The sequence below is a fragment of the Hippopotamus amphibius genome, chromosome 7, assembly GCF_030028045.1.
Source record: "Hippopotamus amphibius kiboko isolate mHipAmp2 chromosome 7, mHipAmp2.hap2, whole genome shotgun sequence".
Classification (NCBI taxonomy): Eukaryota; Metazoa; Chordata; class Mammalia; order Artiodactyla; family Hippopotamidae; genus Hippopotamus; species Hippopotamus amphibius.
Window position 1 is genome coordinate 68,769,783 of NC_080192.1, and position 20,730 is coordinate 68,790,512.

General features: G+C 46.3%; 1 protein-coding gene across 2 annotated transcripts in view; it reads right to left on the reverse strand.

Moving 5' to 3' along the window:
- Window positions 1–20,730, reverse strand: part of TRABD2A (TraB domain containing 2A) — a 79,452-nt gene that overhangs the window by 694 nt on the left and 58,028 nt on the right. The window contains exons 3-6 of one of the 2 annotated variants that reach the window (XM_057742500.1): window positions 17,278–17,424; window positions 13,965–14,157; window positions 7,722–7,812; window positions 1,611–1,868 (exon numbers count right to left, since the gene is read on the reverse strand). In XM_057742500.1, the coding sequence (XP_057598483.1) occupies window positions 1,611–1,868; window positions 7,722–7,812; window positions 13,965–14,157; window positions 17,278–17,424 (689 nt within the window). The remainder of the gene's footprint in view (window positions 1–1,610; window positions 1,869–7,721; window positions 7,813–13,964; window positions 14,158–17,277; window positions 17,425–20,730) is intronic. The other variant, XM_057742501.1, reaches the window with a different exon arrangement.

Sequence of the window (20,730 nt, forward strand, 5' to 3'; positions counted from 1 at the left end):
GGATTCCTCCCCAGGTCTCTGGCTCTCTCCCCTACCCCAGCTTGGGTCTCGTGTGAACATGACGCAGCCGTGTCAGGTCAAGACAGTATGAGCTGAGGGGCCCATGACCTCTGACTCACCTGGTCCTTTCAGCTCAGATCAGGTGTAAAGTGCACAATCCCTGCATGGCCACCTTGAAAGGAAATGGCCCAAACTGAGAAGGTAATGAACAGGTCAGTATTTTCTTCCATCAGTAAAGGATGGTTGAGGAACCTCCCTGGGTCAGGCACCAGAGGGGACATGGACACCGACAGGATCTGTCCCTCCTCTCCAGGTCACATCTGGCTCCCAGCTTCCATCCATTTAAAAATGCAAACCCCAAAGCACACAGGATGCCTGCCTCAAAGCCTACGTGGCTGCGTACTTCCCTCAGGCGTGAGACTCTCACAGTCACTTCACCCAATTTACCTTCTAGATCTATCTCACCCTTCTCCCCACTGACCTCCCAGCCTCCAGCCAGAATTACTTCATCTTGGTTCCTTTAACATGAGCACTCTCCCCACATCAGGCTTTTGCACCGTTCCCTTTGCTAGAAACTCCTTCCCCTCCTTGTTCGGTTGTTTACACATTCACTCAACATTGATTACTAAGCACCTATGAATGTATCAGATTCTTTAATCACCTGATCCAGACTCAGAAGCTCTCTGTTCACTGGGCTCCACTTTGTCAGGCTTCTACTCAGCATCAGTCAAAAGGTCACTTCCACCAGGAGGCCTTTCCTGACTGCTCCCCCCCACCTTAAGTTAGGTAGTAACATCCAACACACACACACAAACACACACACATTCCTGCATCCCCCTACACTCCAGCTGCAGATCATAAACTCGAAGTCCAACTTTCTCCCCAGACTGAGCTCCATGAAGGCAGGGCCATTGTCCATCTGGTTCACCCCAAAGCCACAGCACCAACGCAACAACGGGCACATAGGGAGGAACTCAGAAAGTCTGGGATGAATTGAACTGTGTCCTGTACCCTAGGCCTCTCTGGTGCAGCTCTTCCAGCAGACCAGGCTGGGTCCCCATCTTTGGCTCCTCTACCCATCTCTGATCCACCTACTAGGCATCTCTGAGAGTGCACATTCTGTGGTCACCACCTCCCTGCAACATGTGGGGGCTGAACAAGCCCATTCCCACAGAGGTGCTTCCAGCTCCGGAAAGCTATGAGCTTCTCCCTGATTTGCGGTGGAGAAAGTGCCGGGAGATCAAATTCTTCCCAACCTTTATTCCAGCTTCATGCTACTTTTAACAGACCCACCCATGCCCGCCGCCCCATCTGTTCTTTAACAAAGATGAATATGTGGCCGTGGCTCTGGCCCTGGCCCTGGCTTGAAGCATTTACTTTTCATCTGGATTCACCTCCACCCGAGCGGACAGAAGACGGCTGCCCGGGCCGTGAGGAATGGGAAAGGCTGCACCGTGATGGTGGGGACACTCACCCCTACTACAGCCTGCACCTCCGCCCCTTAAGCCGTGTCACCCGCATTCCTGGGCTGCTGCCCACCCGCACTTCCGGGGTGAGGACCGAACAGGCGACGGGCTCCTGGCCGGCCCAGCCCGGCCCAGCCACCTCACCTCGCCTTCAGTCGGACCCACAGGTCACTGAACTGCCGGAGCCGCTGCCTCCGCTGCGGCCGCCTCCGCTTCTTCCGGAACTTTCGTCGTCGTCGAGCCTCGCCTGGCAGGTCGGCCCTTCCAGGCTGAGACACGTGGGGCGGACACAGTGAGCTGCCCGCAGACCCAGCTTCCGGTATCTGCGCTTCCGGGGCAGGCGCTTCCGGAGCCAAGGTGGCGGAGGAGGCGGGATGCGACGACGGATTTCTAGCCTTTTCTCTGTCAACAGGGGAGGGAGGAAGAGGGATTGAAGGAAGAAGGTGCCCCATGATGCCCTCGCCTGCCTTTAAGCCTCAGGACCTCAGAAACGGCAGATAATACGAAAGTTCAAGTCAGCTGAGGAGGCGGGGTCTCGAAGCCACCTGGAGAACTGATCGCTTTGACACCTTTGTTTCTCCCTCACATACCCTCATTGTACTCTCTCCAGATCCCTTAGCTCTGGGGAAGAAATACAAGATTGCTTCTTCACTGCTTATAATTACTGCACTTGCCTAAAAACGGGTCACCGCTGTCTAGAAAGTCACTGAAGATGACGGCATTTAAAGAGGAATGAAAAAAATGTTTAAATGCTGTTTACTTAGAGCAGTTGAAGTGGCCTTTCACCCTGTTAATCTCTCCTGAATCCCTGTAAGAGTTCTGCTCAGAAAGAGGCTCTTTGACACCCACAGCAGCCTACCCAGGTTCAAGTTCCACCTGCTCTGAATCACCCCTCAAGGACTATCACATGGCTGCCGAGAAGGGGAAGAAGGAAGGAGGTATCTCCACAGCTTGCCCCTCCACTGTGGGCATCTCCCTGGCTCTGGGCCCTTAGCCCCTCGCCCCTTCTTCTCCCTGAGCAGGACCTCCTTTGGAGACTTCATGCTCCCTCGTGGCCTCACCTAGGACCACTGTAGAGAAGTTCACCACTGAAAACTCCGAGACGCTACCCAAACAGAGCACAGTCAGGACAGCTGCTACAGCTGCACACACCGGACTCCCCAGGGTCGTGCAAGAGGGCAAACCCAGGCCTTTCCACTGGATCTCACAGACTCTGATAGAATTAGGGGTGGGGGCACTGGATCCCTGGCAGAGGAAACATGAACAAAGAGGAAGGGGCTGGAAAACTAAAAGTGGGTGAAGAAAGGGCAGAAAGAGAAGTGCAGGCGAGGGGTCCAAACTGTATCCTGACTCTGATGAGCTGTGTCACCTTCAGTTTCTTCATCAGCAAAGGAGAAGAAACCCCCACCTCACAGGTTTGTTTTGAGGGTTAACTGAGACTCTGTGTGAACCCAGTTACCACCTGACAATTGATCAATAAAAGTTCCTTCCTCCCCTGGGAAGTGTGAACAGCCCAGTAAATGACTGGACTGGTTCTCAGCCCTCATGGTGTGTCAGAGTCTCATGGAGAGATTTTCTAAAAATTGACTCCTGACCTCTCTTCCCCCAGGGGCAGGTATCAGGGGTAGAGGCAGATTTAAAGAGTCTGAAAATAACCAGCAATACACACACACACACACACACACACACACACACACTCCCAGCAGGGCCCTCTCTGGCAACCCCAAAGATAGTGTAGAAACCCCAGCAGAGGCTGAGAAGTGATCAGAGGGCCCAGTCCACCCTGCTTTCCAAGAGCACACAGTCCTGTGGGTGAGGAAAAATCCACAGACCCTCTCCCCCAAACAAGCAGAGAATCCTTAAGGGCTGGGCTCTCCCCGCAGAGCTGAAGGATAACAGGAGGGAGGGGTGGGTGGAGACCTGGGGCAGGATTTCCTCAGGGGAGGAGAGGCGGGGGCATTGCAGACAGCGGAAAGAAAGAGCATTAGCAAAGGTGGAGGGAGAGGCAGTGGTGAGGATAGAAGGTTTTCTGATAGCAGAGGCAGATCTGTGCTGGGAAAAGGGGGTCTGGGTGCCAAGCCATCAGCATAGGAAACTGGACTTTGGAAGAGACAATCAGAAACCCTGAATGTTTCTGAGTAAGGGACACCTGCAAGGTCAGTCCCACAGGAAGGTGGAGAAGGGACCAGAGCGTGATGACCTTAGGAACAAAGGGGCAAATCTGAGAGAGAGATTTTAACGGAAGAAGCCAGAGGTCTGGTGAAAGTGGAAAATGAGATGAAGTCTTAGGTGAGGGTTTTTGTAAACTAGAAAGTACTGTGTGAAGAACTGCTGTTACTGATATACACAGAATGCCGGATATGGAGAGAGGTAGGGGATGAGACAAGCCCAGGAGGTAGTGATGTTTTCCAGAGAATCATGGCTTCTGGGATGGAAAGCAGACCGCCCCCCTCCCCGTGAGAAGCCTCTGGAGTGAGGGGACAGAGGAGGACCTGGCCTGAGACAACATGAGGGGAAGGTGGGTCTTCCAAGGAGAAAGAGGGCACCTGGCGAAGGAAAGCATCCGGCAGACACACAGCTGGACCCCCTCTCCATCCCCTCAGCAGAGGGCAGGCATTTTCCTCCTTGGAGTCCTCTCACCACAGCTGAGGGCTCTTCCAGGAGGGGGCGCTGGTGACCACGATCTGGAGGGAGTGAGTGAGGACTGGAAGGTGCACTAGGCGCTAAACTGTGTTCCCTAAAAATTCATATGCTGTTAGTGTATAGGGATGCAAGAGATTTCTGTGCATTAATTTTGTATCCTGCTACTTTCCTAAATTCATCGATTAGTGCTAGCAGTTTTCTGGTAGAGTCTTTAGGGTTTTCTATGTATAATATCATGTCATCTGCAGAGAGTGACAATTTTACTTCTTTTCCAATTTGGATTCCTTTTACTTCATTTTCTTCTCTGATTGCAGTGGCTAACCCTTCCAAAACTATGTTGAATAATAATGGTGAGAGTGGACACCCTTGTCTTGTTCTTAGAGGGAATGCTTTCAGTTTTTCATCATTGAAAACGATGCTGCCTTTGGTTTCTCATATATGGCTTTTATTATGTTGAGGTAACTTCCTTCTGTGCCCATTTTCTGGAGAGTTTTATCATAAATGGATGTTGAATTTTGTCAAAAGCTTTTTCTGCATCTATTGAGATTATCATATGGTTTTTATCCTTCAATTTGTTGATATGATGTATCACATTGATTGACTTGCGTATATTGAAGAATCCTTGCATCCTAGGGATAAACCCCACTTGATCATGGTGTATGATCTTTTTAAACTCTCCCATTTACCATTGCAACAAAACGAATAAAATACCTAGGAATAAACCTGCCTAAGGAGGCAAAAGACCTGTATGCAGAAAACTATAAGACACTGATGAAAAAAATCAAAGATGATACAAACAGATGCAGAGACATACTATGTTCTTGAATTGGAAGAATCAACATTGTGAAAATGACTGTACTACCCAAAACAATTTACAGATTCAACACAATCCCTATCAAATTACCAATGGCATTTTTCACAGAACTAGAACAGGAAATCTTACGCTTTGTATGGAAATGCAAAAGACCCCGAAGAGCCAAAGCAATCTTGAGAAGGAAAGACGGAGTTAGTGGAATTAGCCTTCCTAACTTCAAACTATACTACAAGGCCACAGTGATCAAGACAGTATGGTACTGGCACAAAAATAGAAAGGAAGATCAATGGAACAGAACAGAGAACTCAGAGGTAAACCCAAGCACATATGGACATCTTATCTTTGACAAAGGAGGCAAAAATATACAATGGAGAAAATACAGCCTCTTCAATAAGTGGTGTTGGGAAAACTGGACAGCTACATGTAAAAGAATGAAATTAGAACACTTCCTAACACCATATACAAAAATAAACTCAAAATGGATTAAAGACCTAAATGTAAGGCCAGACACTATAAAGCTCTTAGAGGAAAATATAGGCAGAACTCTCTATGACATCCATCAAAGCAAGATCCACCTTTTGGACCCACCTCCTAGAATCATGGAAATAAAATCAAGAATAAACAAATGGGACCTAATGAAACTTAAAAGCTTTTGCACAGCGAAAGAAACCATAAATGAGACAAGAAGACAACCCTGAGAATGGGAGAAAATACTTGCCAATGAAGCAACGGACAAAGGATTAATCTCCAAAATATACAAGCAGCTCATGCAGTGTAATACCAAAAAAGCAAATAACCCAATCCACAAATGGGCAAAAGACCTAAATAGACATTTCTCCAGAGAAGACATACAGTTGGCTATCAAACACATGAAAAGATGCTCAACATCACTAATCATTAGAGAAATGCAAGTCAAAGCCACAATGAGGTATCACTTCACATTGGTCAGAATGGCCATCATCAAAAAATCTAGAAACAATAAATGTTGGAGAGGCTGTGGAGAAAAGGGAACTCTCCTGCACTGTTGGTGGGAATGAAGTTGGTAGAGCCACTATGGAAAAGAGTTTGGAGGGTCCTTACAAAACTAAAAATGGAACTACCATATGACACAGCAACCCCGCTACTGGGCATATACCCAGAGAAAACCACAATTCAAAAAGAAACATGTACCATAATGTTCGCTGCAGCACTGTTTACAATAGCCAGGACATGGAAGCAACCTAAATGCCTATCAACAGATGAATGGATAAAGAAGATGTGGCATACATATACAGTGGAATATTACTCAGCCATAAAAAGGAATGAAATGGAGCTATATGTCATGAGGTGGATAGACCTAGAGTCCGTCATACAGAGTGAAGTAAGCCAGAAAGAGAAAAACAAATACTGTATGCTAACTCATATACACAGAATCTTAAAAAAAAAAAAAATCATACTGCTGAACCCAGTGACAGGGCAAGAATAAGGATGCAGATGCAGAGAATAGACTGGAGGACACGGGGTTGGGGGGGGCTAAGAGGAAGCTGGGATGAAATGAGAGTGTAGCATAGACATATATACACTACCAACTGTAAAACAGCCAGTTGGAAGTTGCTGTATAACAAAGGGAGATCAACTCGATGATGGATGATGCCTTAGAGGGCCAGAACAGGGAGGGTGGGAGGGAGTCGCGGGAGGGAAGGGATATGGGGATATGTGTATAAATACAGCTGATTCACTTTGGTGTACCTCAAAAGCTGGTACAAGAGTGTAAAGCAATTATAGTCCAATAAAGAGCTTAAAAAAACATTCATATGCTGAAGCCCTCACCCCCAGTACCTCAGCTGTATTTGGAGATAGGACTTTTAAAGAGATGATTAAGTTACAATGAGACCTTTAGTGTGGACCCTAATCCAGTCTGACCAGTGTCCTTAGAAGAAGAAACGGGGACACACGGACAACAGGACCATCTTGAGGAGAAGCCATGTGGGGACAGTGCGAAGGCAGATGTCTGCAAGCCAAAGAGAGAGGCCTCAGGAAAAACCAAACCCGTTGACACCTTTCTCTTGGATTCTAGCCTCCAGAACCATGAGAAGATTAATTTCTACTGTTGAAGCCACCCAGTCTGTGGGATTTTGTTAGGGCAACCCAAGCAGACATACAGAGTGGGTAGGAAGGGCCACCCTGTGCCCACTGGGACTGGACACGGGGCGAAGACTAGCAGGGAGGCCAGTGTAGGGCAGCAGCTTTGCTGAGGGTGGGGATCCTGGCTTCCTGAATTCTTTACAGAAGGATCTGCAGGGCAGGAGGGGGACTCTGCATAAAAATGAGGAATAAACTGGGCGTAGGAAACAGCTCAGAGAAAGAGAAGGGGCTTTGCTCCTGCCCCAGAGATGGGTCTGACAGGCACTCCCACCATCTCCAGCCCCCTGACCTTACATTGTGACTGATTCCACCACCTGCCTCCCTCAAACTTCACAAACGTCCAGGTCAAAGCCGCTGAGCTTTATGCTGAATCAGCCCTCCTGGGCCCCAGGACCAAGAGCAACCTTCCCTTCACCTTCCTTTCTCTGCCCCAAGCACTGCTGAGGAGAGGCCACTTGTGACCTCTGCTGCCCAAAGCGTGGGGCCGGCCAACCTGACACAGCCCTAGCCACAAGGGGGCGCCAGCTGAGCTGGGGGCCGAGTGGCCACTTGGCGGCCGCGCTGGGGCCCTGGGAGCCCCTCAGGACACAGCCCACCGGGTGCCCAGGCAGCCCTGTGGGGCTCTCGGCTCCCCTAACTGCTCCCCAACTGGGACGGAAGCACAGGAAGGTTACTTGCTGATGGGTCGTCCAGCAGGGGCGTGTTCTACCTCACAGCCTTCGCGCCGCAGAACATGGAGAACTGTGTTGTTGCCCATGAAATGTCCTGCGGTAAGAAAAATGATCAGAAATGCAGCAGTTCTCGTGACCCCTAAACACACACCCCGGAACCAAGAAATAACCCTGCCAACCCCCTCCCTTCTGTCCAGCCCAATACAGTTCAGAAAGCTTCTGCAATGGGACCTCTCAACACCCCTGCAAGACAGGCAGTGCAGGATAAGCAGCGCTTCTCTGAGGACTCAGGATCAGAGCCGTGCAGTAAGCTGCCCTGAGTCACACAGTCAAGGGGACATCAAGTCCCAAGCTTCCACCTCTGAATCCAGGGTTGACAGTCCTGACCATTCTCGTTTACAGAAACCAAGCACCCCTGAGACCCCAGGCCCCTTCTGTCCTATGTCTACTTATAGATGCACAATGAAATCCTCCACTTAACAGAAGCCACCATAGCTGGAAGCCTCAACCTGAATTTTATTTCACTTTTTTCTTTTTCAATAAAAAGCACCAAAGATCAACCAGATAAGCTTACAGTGGCATCTTAAAATAAATGTTTTCAAAGGGAAGTTCCTGGGATTCATCTTCTTTCATTTCAGGTTTTAATGCTGAGAATTGACATGATCCTCTGGTGTCACAATGTCCCTTTCTGTGACAGTTGGCACGTTGATGCCCTGTGGCTAATTAAACTGCAGCACTCCATCCTCTGATCCAGCAGAACCTTAGGTGTATCATCATTATCTCCACTTGAAAATGGAAAGCAGGTAACATAGGTTCAGGACTTCACACAAAGAAGCAGCAGAGCAGAATGTAAACCCAGGCAGCTTGGCCCCAGGGTCTATGCAATTTCCACACCCGAATACCCAAGAGCCAGAGACCAGGAAAGCAAATTAAGGCTCATCCAAACTCTCCCTTGTCCCAACTCCACAGTGCTAAGAAGCAGAGGAAACTTACAGCAGCCTGTGGGAGCCTGGGGAGCCTGAGGCTGGTGTTTGGAACAGAAGGTCCTGGGCTCTACTGTGTTCTTGGGTCCAACCATAGAGTCTAGGACCCCAAGATTGATGAGGGGCAACTGACTCAGGTGAAAGGGACATTGGCAAGACGCAGATTAGCCCGAATGCAGAAGTGCAGCAAATGTGTATAGATCATGCCTGGACTGAAAGTTGGGGGAGGGAACTGAGCTTACAGAGTGCTGTTGTGACAGCTTTCATTCCCCAGCCATTACTAAGTCCATGTAACAGGGAGAAATCGCAATAATAAAAACAACTAACATTACAAGGTACAGGGCACCATCCCCAGTGCTTTACACATCATTCAGCCTCCCCGCGCACCCCGCCCCCAGCAATCCTACAAGGTAGGTGTATTATTATCCCCATTTTATAGATGAGTAAGAGGCACAGAGAGATTAAGCAAATTGCAACTCACACCCAGGTGGTCTGGCTCCAGTATCCGTGCTCTCAACCAATTAGGAAAGAACACAGGATTTATCAAGTGAATGAACAGCCCCTATTAGCAATCTTTATCATTATGGAACAAGCTATTCTGTGTGACTTCAATTCCTCCTGCTCCAAAGGGGAGCTCCACTTCTCATCTTTAAATTTCATCTGCAGATCCCCATAACAAAAGTCGCTGTTTCATTTCAAACCTTTGGAGCTTTCACTTTGGGGTGATCCTCACTTTACAATTAAAAATGTGCTAACCGCACAGCTTTTTAAATTTCACACTGCCAACACTAAGAGTTTGGGAACAATTTCTGAATTTCTGTGGTTCCCTCTGGTCAACTCAGCCTTCAGAAGGCACCAGGAGAAACAGACTCATGAGGTGGAGAAAGCAGCCCCACGAAGACAACTTGGCCCTGGTGGCTTTCCAGGACACTCCCAACACCCAGAGTGCCCAGGGCCTGTGAGGTCTCTCCAGAGCTCCCGTTGTATGAAGAACCGTGCCTGAGAAGCAGGCAAGCCCAGGTGTCGCAGTGTCATCTGTCCAGCACAATCCCCATCTGGAGGTCCAGTCCTCCAAACTGCTCAGGTCCAACCCACCTGGCAGGCGGATGTCCTCTCAAAGCCTCTCCTTGCCCCTGCTCCCAGGGCCCCATCCTCCCAACGGTGGACAGCCGGGAAGCTCTTTAAACATCAGCTGAGTCCAGCAGGAGTGGAAGGCAGAAGCCCACACGCAGGGATGGGCAGGCTTGTGCTCCCGCCTGTTCCATGCTGAGGACCTGGCAGGGCCACTGGAACAAAGCCACAGGCTCTGAGTCCTAACAGAGGGCCGCCATCACCCCGCTAAGGGACGAGCCATGGGGGCCTCTGGGGCCTGACCCCTGTTGGGGTCCCTGCAGGGTGCGGGCTGACAGCTGAAAGCCATTCATTGAGACAGGCCAGACACGGGCACGGCGCAACACAGCACAGTCCACAATCCAGCTACAGAACACGGGACTCACAGAGGAGGAAACCCGCTCCCAGACCCACCCGGGGCTACCAAGGTAAACATGCAATTTGTTTCACCATAGAACTTTTCAACACACAAGATACAGGAACCTGACCCCTTATTTTTTTTCTCCAGCAGTTTTATTTGAATATCATTCGCATAACATTCATTCTTTTCCTGTGTATGATTCGGTGATTTGGGGAACATTCACAAAGTGGCGCAACCCTCACCACTAATTTTAAGACATTTTCAGGAGCTGAGATTTTGATAGGGCTGCACTGAATGTGTAGCTCGATTTGGGGAATATTGTCATCTTAACACTATTTATTATGTCTCCCAACCCACAAGCATGAACTTTTTCCTTTACCTGGGTCCTCTTTAAATCCTTTGCATGAGGTTTTTAGCTTTTATTGTGTACCTTGCTCATCACTAAATTGAGTCCTAAGTATTTCTTATGCTGTTGTAAATGGAACTGGTTTCTTTTTTTTTTTAACATTTTTTTATTGAAGTATAGTTGATTTACAATGTTGTATTAGTTTCAGGTGTACAGCAAAGTGATTCAGCTTTTTTATGTGTGTGTGTGCATGTATATATGAATGTGTATATATATATATATTCTTTTCTGATTCTTTTCCATTATAGGTTATTACAAGATATTGAATATAGTGGAACTGGTTTCTTAGTTGCATTTCCATATTATTCATTGCTAGGGTACAGAAATACAACTGATTTTTGGATATTGATTTTGTATCCTGAACTCGCTTATCAGTCCTAATAAGGTTCTTTTGTGGATTACCTAGGATTTTCTATCCACAAGATAATGTCATCTGAGAAAAGAGGTGCTTTACTTCCTTCTTTGCAATGTGAATGCCTTTTATTTCTTTTCCTTGTCTAATTACCTTAGCTAGAACCTTCAGCACAATGTCGAAGAGAAGTGGTGAGAGCAGACATCTGTGTCTTATTCCCCATCTTAGGGGGAAAGCATTCAGTCTTCCATCATTAAATATGATGTCTACTATGGGTTTTTCATAGCAACTTTTTTTAACAGGTTGATAAAGTCCCCTTCCATTCCTAGCCCGATGAGTGTTTTTATCATGTTCCATTTTGTCAAATGCTTTTCTGCACCCATTGAGATGATCATGTGATTCTTGCCCTTTAATATGGGATATTACGAGGGTGAGTCAAAAATTATCCGCACTATGGCTGTAGAATTTATTTTAATTAACCTTTAGAAAAGACAAATGCATCATTTTTCGACATAATCTCCTTACTTTTCAATACACTTTGTCCACCTTTCAACAAGCTTTCGTATTCCCTCATGAAAAAATGTTTTAGGCTGAGCTGCAAGCCACGAATGCACCTCTGTCTTCACTTCTTCATCAGAGTGAAGTAAGTCAGAAAGAGAAAGACAAATATTGTATGCTAACTCATATATACGGAATCTAAACATGGTACTGATGAACTCAGTGACAAGACAAGAATAAGGATGCAGATGCAGAGGATGGACTGGAGAACTCAAGGTTTGGGGGGGCAGGGGGTGAAGGGGAAGCTGAGATGAAGTGAGAGAGTAGCATAGACATATATATACTACCAACTGTAAAATAGCCAGTGGGAAGTTGCTGTATAACAAAGGGAGTTCAACTCGATGATGGATGATGTCTTAGAGGACTGGGACGGGGGGTGGGGGGCAGGAGTCAAGGGAGAGAGGGAATACGAGGATATGTATATAAATACAGATAATTGACCTTGGTATACCACAAAAACTGGTACAAGAGTGTAAAACAATTATATTCCAATAAAAAAAAAAAAGTGAATCTTCGTCCTCGTAGGGCTGCTTTCAGGGGACCAAACAGGTGAGAGTCCAACGGTGCAAGATCAGGACTATAGGGAGGATGCTTTAACACCTCAAAACAAAGCTTTTGCAGAGTGTCGACAGTGTGGGCAGAAGTGGGCAGACGTGCATTGTCATGCAAGATCACAATGCCCTTGGATAGCAGTCCTCTGCATTTAACCCAAAGTTTAGGCTTCAGCTCTTCAATAACATCTCACTGTAACGAGCACTGTTGATTGTTCAGCCTTTTTCCTAATAATGTTCCAATACTGGCCCTTGAGAATCCCAGAAAACTGTGACTCGTCTATTCGACAGAATCATTCACATGTATACTCAATGTTGTCATCAGCCGTGGACGTGGACATGGATGGGCATCCGGCTCCTTCTTGATGGCTAACACTTGTGCAACCTACCTTGAACTTCTCTATCCATTCGTACACACTTCTTTGAGAGAAAATACTTTCTCCATACTGTGCACAAAGTCTTCAATAAATAACGGTACCAGGTACACCCTCAGACCACAAAAAATGAATCACTGCACGCTGCTCTTCTTTCGTGCAAATCACAAGTGGGACATCCATTTTTGCTTGCACAGCAGTTACAAATGAACTGACATAACACGTTCACACCTGCACAGCAGTGATTGGGTAGACAGTAGCCTTGAATGGAAAGCGCTGGCAAGACAGTGCGGCCAACAGAAGTTTTAATATAACTGGAATGCAGACAATTTTTGACTCACCCTCGTACACTAATTGAGTTTCAGATGCTGTGGTAAGCTAATTAATGGTTCACCAAAATATATCCAGATCCCAATCCCTAGAACCTGTGAATGTCATCTTACACAGCAACAAAGGTGGGGTAGGTATTTTGCAGATGTAATTAAGCTAAAGATGGTGAGTTCAGGAGATTACGCTGGCTCACCCACTCTGCCATGCCAGAAGTGCTTCTCTCCAATCCCCGCATTTTACTAGTAAGAAAAAAAGAAGAAAACTGAGCAAAGTGATTTGTTCAAGTTTATGAAGCTAGTGGAAGAACTGAAAGAAGCCTAGACCAGCAAATACTCCTGCACACTACCCAGCCTCCGGCATTTCTGTCCTTAATTCTGGAGGCTTGTAAAAGTATGTTAAAACCACTCAAGAAGATAAGAGAATTTACGTTTTTCAAAAATCCCACAAAAGGAAATAATTTCCCCAGTCTATCTCCATGTACACTACAAATGGTTAATAACAGCTGATGTATCAGCCCCCAGCCTTACACTTACTTGGGAGGCTCACAGTCAGGTAGGAGAGAGAAGAGAGACAAATTTTACAGGAAGTTAAAAAAGAGAAAGGTGCCAGGAAGAAGCTAGGATTAAGTGCTGAGTTCAGAAGAGAGAGAGCAATGCCTTCCTGGCTGGGGAGTGTATCAGGAGCCCCAAGAGGAGACAGAGCTAGTGTCATAGGCACCAGCCCATCCAGCGAAGTCTCAACCACGCTGGATACTCTGGCATCAGCAAAAAATCAAAGAAAGGCTCCCCTGGTGGCGCAGTGGTTAAGAAGCCACCTACCAATGCAGCGGACACAGGTTCGACCCCTGGTCGGGGAAGATCCCACATATCTCGGAGCAACTAAGCCCGTGCACCACAACTACTGAGCCCACATGCCACAACTACTGAAGCCCGCGAGCCTAGACCCCATGCTCCACAAGAGAAGCCACCACAATGAGAAGCCTGAGCACCACAACAAAGAGTCACCTCTGCTCTGCTCTCCACAACTAGAGAAAGCCTGCGTGCAGCGATAAAGACCCAACACAGCCAATAAATAAAAATAAATAAGTAAATAAATTTAAACCAAAAAAAAGTCAAAGAAGGTGTCATTCCTCTCACCCCATAGGAGGGCCCCCCCTCAACATCCCCTCCTTGGGAGATGCATCAGAGCTCCAGGTCTAATCAAAGGTAGCCTGCAACTCACCAGCTCCAAAGGCAAAGAAAAAGCCTTTGTCAGGGAACTCCCCTAAAAGGGCCTTCACCCGCTTCCCTATCCTCTCATTCCGCTTGTAGATAAGCTCCCAGCGGAAATAGCTGTCGATCTCCTGAGCAGTGATGCTCTCCTGAGCAGTGATGCGCTCCTGAGGTGGTAGCGTGGAGTTAATAAAATTCGGAATCTCCGACAAACTAAAGAGGAAAAAAATTAAGGACAACAGAGTTATGAACAAAGCTGCTTAATCTGAGCATCAAATCATGCACCCCAGAGACTCAGGACGCTGTCAAGAGAACGGTAAATAGTGACACACCACTCTGGGAGCCTCCTGCCGGCTATTTTTCCAGACTGTAATATCATTCTCTGTAACCCAAGTGAAAAAATACTAAATGAAGTGCCCTGAAAGAACTCTTAGGCTATTTCAAACAGTATTTCTGTTCCATTTAAATGATTCTGTTTGGGGAAATCCCTAGCAGTCCAGTGGTTAGGGTTCCATGCTTCCACTGTAGGGGGCGCTGGTTTGATCCCTGATGGGGGAACTAAGATCCCAAAAGCCAAACCCGCCAAAAAAAAACAGGATTCTGTCTGATGCCACGTGTTTCTATAAAGAAACCATTTCTGTGCAGAGCACATCCACAGTTGTGTGGTTTTTTTAATTGAAGTATAGTTGGTTTACAACATTGTGTTCGTTTCAGGTGTACAGCAAAGTGATTCAGTTATACATATATTTTTTTCCGATTCTTTTCCATTATAAATTGTTACAAGATATTGAATACCCTTCTTTGTGCTACACAGTAGGTCCTTGTTGTTTCTCTGTTTTATGTATAATAGTGTGTATCTGTTAATCCCAAACGCCTAATTTATCCCTCCCTTCCCTCTTTCCCCTTTGGTAACCACACGTTTGTTTTCTATGTCTCTGAGTCTGTTTCTGTTTTGTAAATAAGTTCATTGGTATTATTTTTTAGACTCCTCATATAAATGATATCGTATGATATTTGTCTTTGACTTACTTCATTCAGTATGATCATCTCTAGGTCCATCCATGTTGCTGCACATGGCATTATTTCATTCTGTTTTATGGCTGAGTAGTATTCCATTGTACATATGTACCACATCTTCTTTATCCATTCCTCTGTCAATGGACACGGGTTGTTTCCACAACTTCCATAGTTTTAACTTGTTTGATTCACATGTGATTACACACTTTAGAATCAACCATTATGATCCAATTACCAAATACATGGAACTTCTATAGATATTCAGCTGTTTTATAAATCCCATACCTTTAAATTTTCATTATTTCTCCAACTCCCATTTCTCCCTCTTGCTGTTTCCACTGTTCTTTGCCCTACTGGTAACTATTTCACCTGATTCTGCTGCACATATTAGCCAATTTCAGTATTTTGGCTAACAACAGGGTGCTAATACACCAAAACTATGACAATCAGGGGTGGTTTTTGTAACACAGTGGCTGTAAGTTAGGCTGACCTGCTGCGTTCTCTCCCCAGCCCCAAACCTTGGCTTCCCACCCCACCCCCTCTCCTGCTCCCTGGGATTTAAGAAAGTTAACCATCAGCCTGGTTGAATACAGAATAGGACATCTACCCTCCTCCTTCTCCAACTTACAGTAGCCTCCGAAAGACCTTCTAAAAATCCTCACACTATGTAATGTAGCCGTCAGTTTTCACGTTGTGGATAATAGCTCTCCTTCTGCTATTTCCTTGAAATGATTTTCTTTCGTTTTCAAATCAAAACCCTTCATCTTCGCCTTTGTCATCTTTTTTTAATCATGTCGTTTATGTAAGATCCTCTTGTCCGATTTCCAAAATCTCTTCTCTTCCACACAGGATTCCCTTTGCACCAGCAACCTCTCCACACAGGCAGCCCCGAATGTGTAAGATGACCTTCCCCTGCCATCCTGCTCCTCCTTCTAAATGCCAGACACGACCTACAACCTGCACCACTCGGCCACCTGCCTGGCCCTCATTCCACAGCAGTGGGCTCATTCCTCACACCTCACACCACCTGCGGGGACCCTGGGAGCAGGACAGGCATGGAGGAGCCACGGGAGAGGAACGCATAAGACATCTGTCCCCTAACAGCTCTGTCAGCCTTGCCATCTGTCCATATGACTTCCGAGCCCCCACCCCCAGCCATGTTAACTTTAATCTACTGCTTCAAATTTTAATTTCCCGATTGATCCTGACCCTTCTCCCCACTTCCCCACCCCCACCCAGAGTGTATGTAAGAGTGATCACCACCATCAACTCTGCTAGGCCTTCTTTAGTGTATTTCTTCTTTTCCTCTTCCTCTTGCTTGCTTTGCCTTGGTTTTACTTCCTCACGCTCTAGACTCTGGAAAGTCCCTTTTATTTTCTGAAATGTTCAGGGCGAGTCCCTCTCCCTGGGACATTCCTTTTTCACCCCTTACACTCACTCCTATTTCCTATGACAGGGTCCCTGTATCTAACAGACCTGGACAGCATCACTCACACCCACCAGCTCCCCTCTCTCCTTTTCCCAGTGTCCTCCTGCAAGTGGGGAGACCACACACTCCCCCATCTCAGAAGTTCAGCTGGACTCGTCACTTCCACATGCTCTTAGTGGGGAAGGCAAGGAAGCCAGAGTCTGTCCCAAGGGAAGCCTGTTGGTCAAAGCATAACAAACATCCACCCCACCTCCCTCCTGTAGGAAGGCTGCCATCCTCTGAGACTTTGATGGCCCCCAGGTAAGGCCTGTCCTGTGTCTACGCTGACCGCACCAGCTCGGCCACGCTCATTGCAATACTGCAGGATGGAATCCATGTCTGGAAATGCTAGCAGCCTCCCCAGCTTCTTATGTGTCCCCCACCCCCATAAGAATACCATAACACCTCCTGTTGCACCGTGCTCTCATGTTTCTGGAAGACACCGAAAGCTGCAGCCAAAGCTGTGCTCCAGCATTTCCCAAAAGTTACCTAAGTCAGCCACGAGGTTTTTAGACTCATACCCCATCCCATCTCTGAAGGCTGGTTCATGCTGCCTGCTGCCTAAGCCACGAAGCCTGCTGACAATCCCTTGAAGCTTCATCCTTTGAATTCATCTGGGAATTAACTCTCATCAAGGCCCCTCTCAGTTCTGAAGTTTCCTAAAGAATGCCTTTGTTAGCTGCAGCATCTCACTCAACACGTACATCTGCCCAGTTTTATTTTTAGAGCCCTTCATGACCTCGATCCTTTGTACACAGAATGTCCTGGTGTCAGCAGGTAAGGTCCTTATTTTGCACTTAAATGTGCCCTGAGCTGAGCAGGGGATAAGGGCTCTCACCTGGGAGCTGTCATGGCTGAAGATTATGGCGCTAAGGTCCCCACAGTTATAGTGTTTGATGAGGTCCTCTGTTGTGTAGGGGATCTGAAGGCCGCCAGCTCGCAGGCTCTCCTGCTGCAGGAGGGTCTGGTTCAAAGCAAAGATGACCTAAGGGGAGAAAACATAGGTCTCTTTTAAGTCCACTGACACAGCAACCATTAGCTGCCATCTTAGTCCTTTAGTCCACAGTTGGCAATAGCCTCACCTGTGTCAGTTATGCAAGGATGTGGACCCTGCTGCTAAAAAGGGGGATGCAAATCCCTGGACCTTGTCCAAAGAAAAGGAAGACAGTCCTGCCCAAGTCAGCCCCCATCAGATGACACCTGGAGAAGTGCCTTAAGAGGGACACTGACAATCTGAAACTCTCCCACGAGAGTGACCAAGAGGTGAGGGTCCCAAAGAGCTGGTTTGTGAGGACCGGCTGAAGCTGGGGAGGTGAGGCAGAGAGGGACACACAGACAGACACACGAACCCACAGGTTTCAATTACATGAAGGACTGGACAGAACCATACACAATATGCACAGGTCTTTTCCAACCATCAGGGCAGCATATGCCAACTAATGAGTTCATTAGGTCCATGGGATGTTAATGGAAGTTATTGTGGAAAAAGCAGGGGTAAATGCGGGCTACACAAAATCAAACTGGTTTTTATCTTTTTTTAAGTTTTTTATTGAAGTATAGTTGATTTACAATGTATTAATTTCTGCTAAACAGTAAAGTGATTCAGTTATATATATATGCACATATTTTTTAATATTCTTTCCCATTATGGCTTATAAGATATTGAATATAGTTCCCTGTGCTATGCAGTAGGACCTTGTTTATCCATTCTATATATAATAGCTTACATATGCTAACCCCAACCTCTTCCTCCCTCCCTTCCCCTTAGAAACCACAAGTCTGTTCTCTGCATCCACGAGTCTGTGTTTCTATTTCACAGATAGGTTCATTTGTGTCATATTTTAGATTGCACATATAAGTGATATCATAAGGTACTGGTCTTCTTCTGACTTACTTCACTTACTATGATCATCTCTAGTTGCATCCATGTTGCCACAAATGGCATTTCGTTCTTTTTTTATGGCCAGTATTCCATTGTATACATGTACTACATCTTTACCCACTCATCTGTCAATGGGCATTCAGGTTGTTTCCATGTCTTGACTGTTGTGACTAGTGCTGCTATAAACATAGGGGTACATGTATCTTTCTTTTTTAAGAGATTGAAATAATAATTTTTTAAATTTCCACCAAAAAAAAAAAAAAAGCCAAGGGCCAGATGCCTTCACTGGTGTGACTATCAAACATTCAAAGAAGAGTTAATGACAATCTTTCGCAGACTTTTCCAAAAATAGAAGAGAATTTTTTCTCAACAAATTCTATGGAGCCAGTGTTATCCTGACACCAAAACCAACCAAAGACATCACAAGATCAGAAATATACAGACCCATAAGTACATACACAGAAACATCCTCAACAAAATACTAGCAAAGCAAACACAGTAATGTATAAAAAGGATTCTACATCCTTTTTATGTACCCATGAGATACATTTCAGGCATGAAGTTTTATTTAACATATGGAAATCAGTGTTACATACCATACTAATAAAGGACAAAACTAACAGATCACCTCAATAGATGAAGAAAAACATCTGACAAATCCAAACCCATTCATGAGAAAAATACTCTAACAAGAGTAGGAGGAACTGCCCCAATCTGATAAAGGGGTGTCTACATAAAATGCAAAGCTAAGATAATATTTTTTCTTTTTTTTTAATTTATTTTTTAAGCTCTTTATTGGAATATAATTGCTTTACACTGCTGTGCCAGTTTTTGCTGTACATCAAAGTGAATCAGCTGTATTTATACATATATCCCCATATCCCCTCCCTCCCCCCACTCCCTCCCATCCCCCCCATCCCAGCCCTCTATGTCATCACCCATCATTGAGTTGATCTCCCTGTGTTATACAGCAACTTCCCACTAGCTATCTATTTTACATTTGGTAGTGTATATATGTCAATCCTACTCTCTCACTTCATCCTAGCTTTCCCTTCATCCCCCACCCCGTGTCCCCAAGTCCATTCTCTACGTCTGCATCTTTATTCTTGCCCTGTCACTGGGTTCATCACTACCATTGGTTTAGATTCTATATATATGAGTTAGCGTACAGTATTTGTTTTTCTCTTTCTGACTTACTTCACTCTGTATGACAGACTGTAGGTCCATCCACCTCACTACAAATATCTCGATTTCATTCCTTTTTATGGCTGAGTAATATTCCATTGTATATATATGCCACATCTTCTTTATCCATTCATCTGTTGATGGGCATTTAGGTTGCTTCCATGTCCTGGCTGTTGTAAATAGTGCTACAATGAACATTGTGGTACATGTTTCTTTTTGGATTATGGTTTTCTCAGGGTACAGGCCCAGGAGAGGGGTTGCTGTGTCATATGGTAGTTCCATTTTTAGTTTTTTAAGGAACCTCCATAATGTTTTCCATAGTGGCTGCAATTTACATTCCCACCAACAGTGTAGGAGGGAAACAGGTTTTTATCTTTACAAAACTTCACAGAGTCTTGGCACACTAAAGTACACTATGCTTCTCCCTGAGGGGGAGAGAGCATGCTGGTTTTCCCAATCTGATTTCAGGCACACATCACAAGATAAGGGTTGCCTAGACCATCTTTAGGGACAATCTAGACTCAAGGAATTTTACAAAGCAGTGAACTCTCCATGGCACTGGAGAGCTAGGTCAGAGGGAGGAAGGCAGGGACTCCGGCACCAGGTGGGAATTGGGGTTGGCCACCATGTACAAGGCTTCTGGCAACACCAAAGATGCTGTGGCATTTTCTCTCTCACTCACCCAAGTATGGATGCAGACATATCACCTTTGACAGATGCCCCAGTAGCCAGTGTATAGGATACTGCCTTTGCTTCCTTTGGTTGAAATGCAGACCGGCAGGGCCTGTCTGACCATGAGATCTTCAGCAGGAAATTTTTAATTCTCTGGTGATAACACATGGCAGGTCTCAAGGCATCAAATGACACTATGCAGCCCCTATCCCCTTCTTTCTCCTTCCACGCTCCTTCCCCCACTTTCTCCTTCCTCCTCATTGTGAGTGGCAAAGAGGCTGGGAATGTGGTCTCCTTGCTTCCCACAGGCCACTGAACGTGGGCCTGCCTGTCACACACCCTCCTTTCACACCCCTTCCTCCCTCGGTTACTCTGTCCCCGTCATGGGGCCTTAACCAAAGGGGGTGGGGGGAGGTCCTTCTTTGTAAAATCCTCTCCTCTCCTCTCTTCCCTCCACGTGCCCTCCCTCCCCATCAGTGACACCTCCTCCAGCCCCTCCTGGAAGTCAGCTCCCCGAAGATCTCCAGACCAGCCTCTTCTATCTTGGGACCC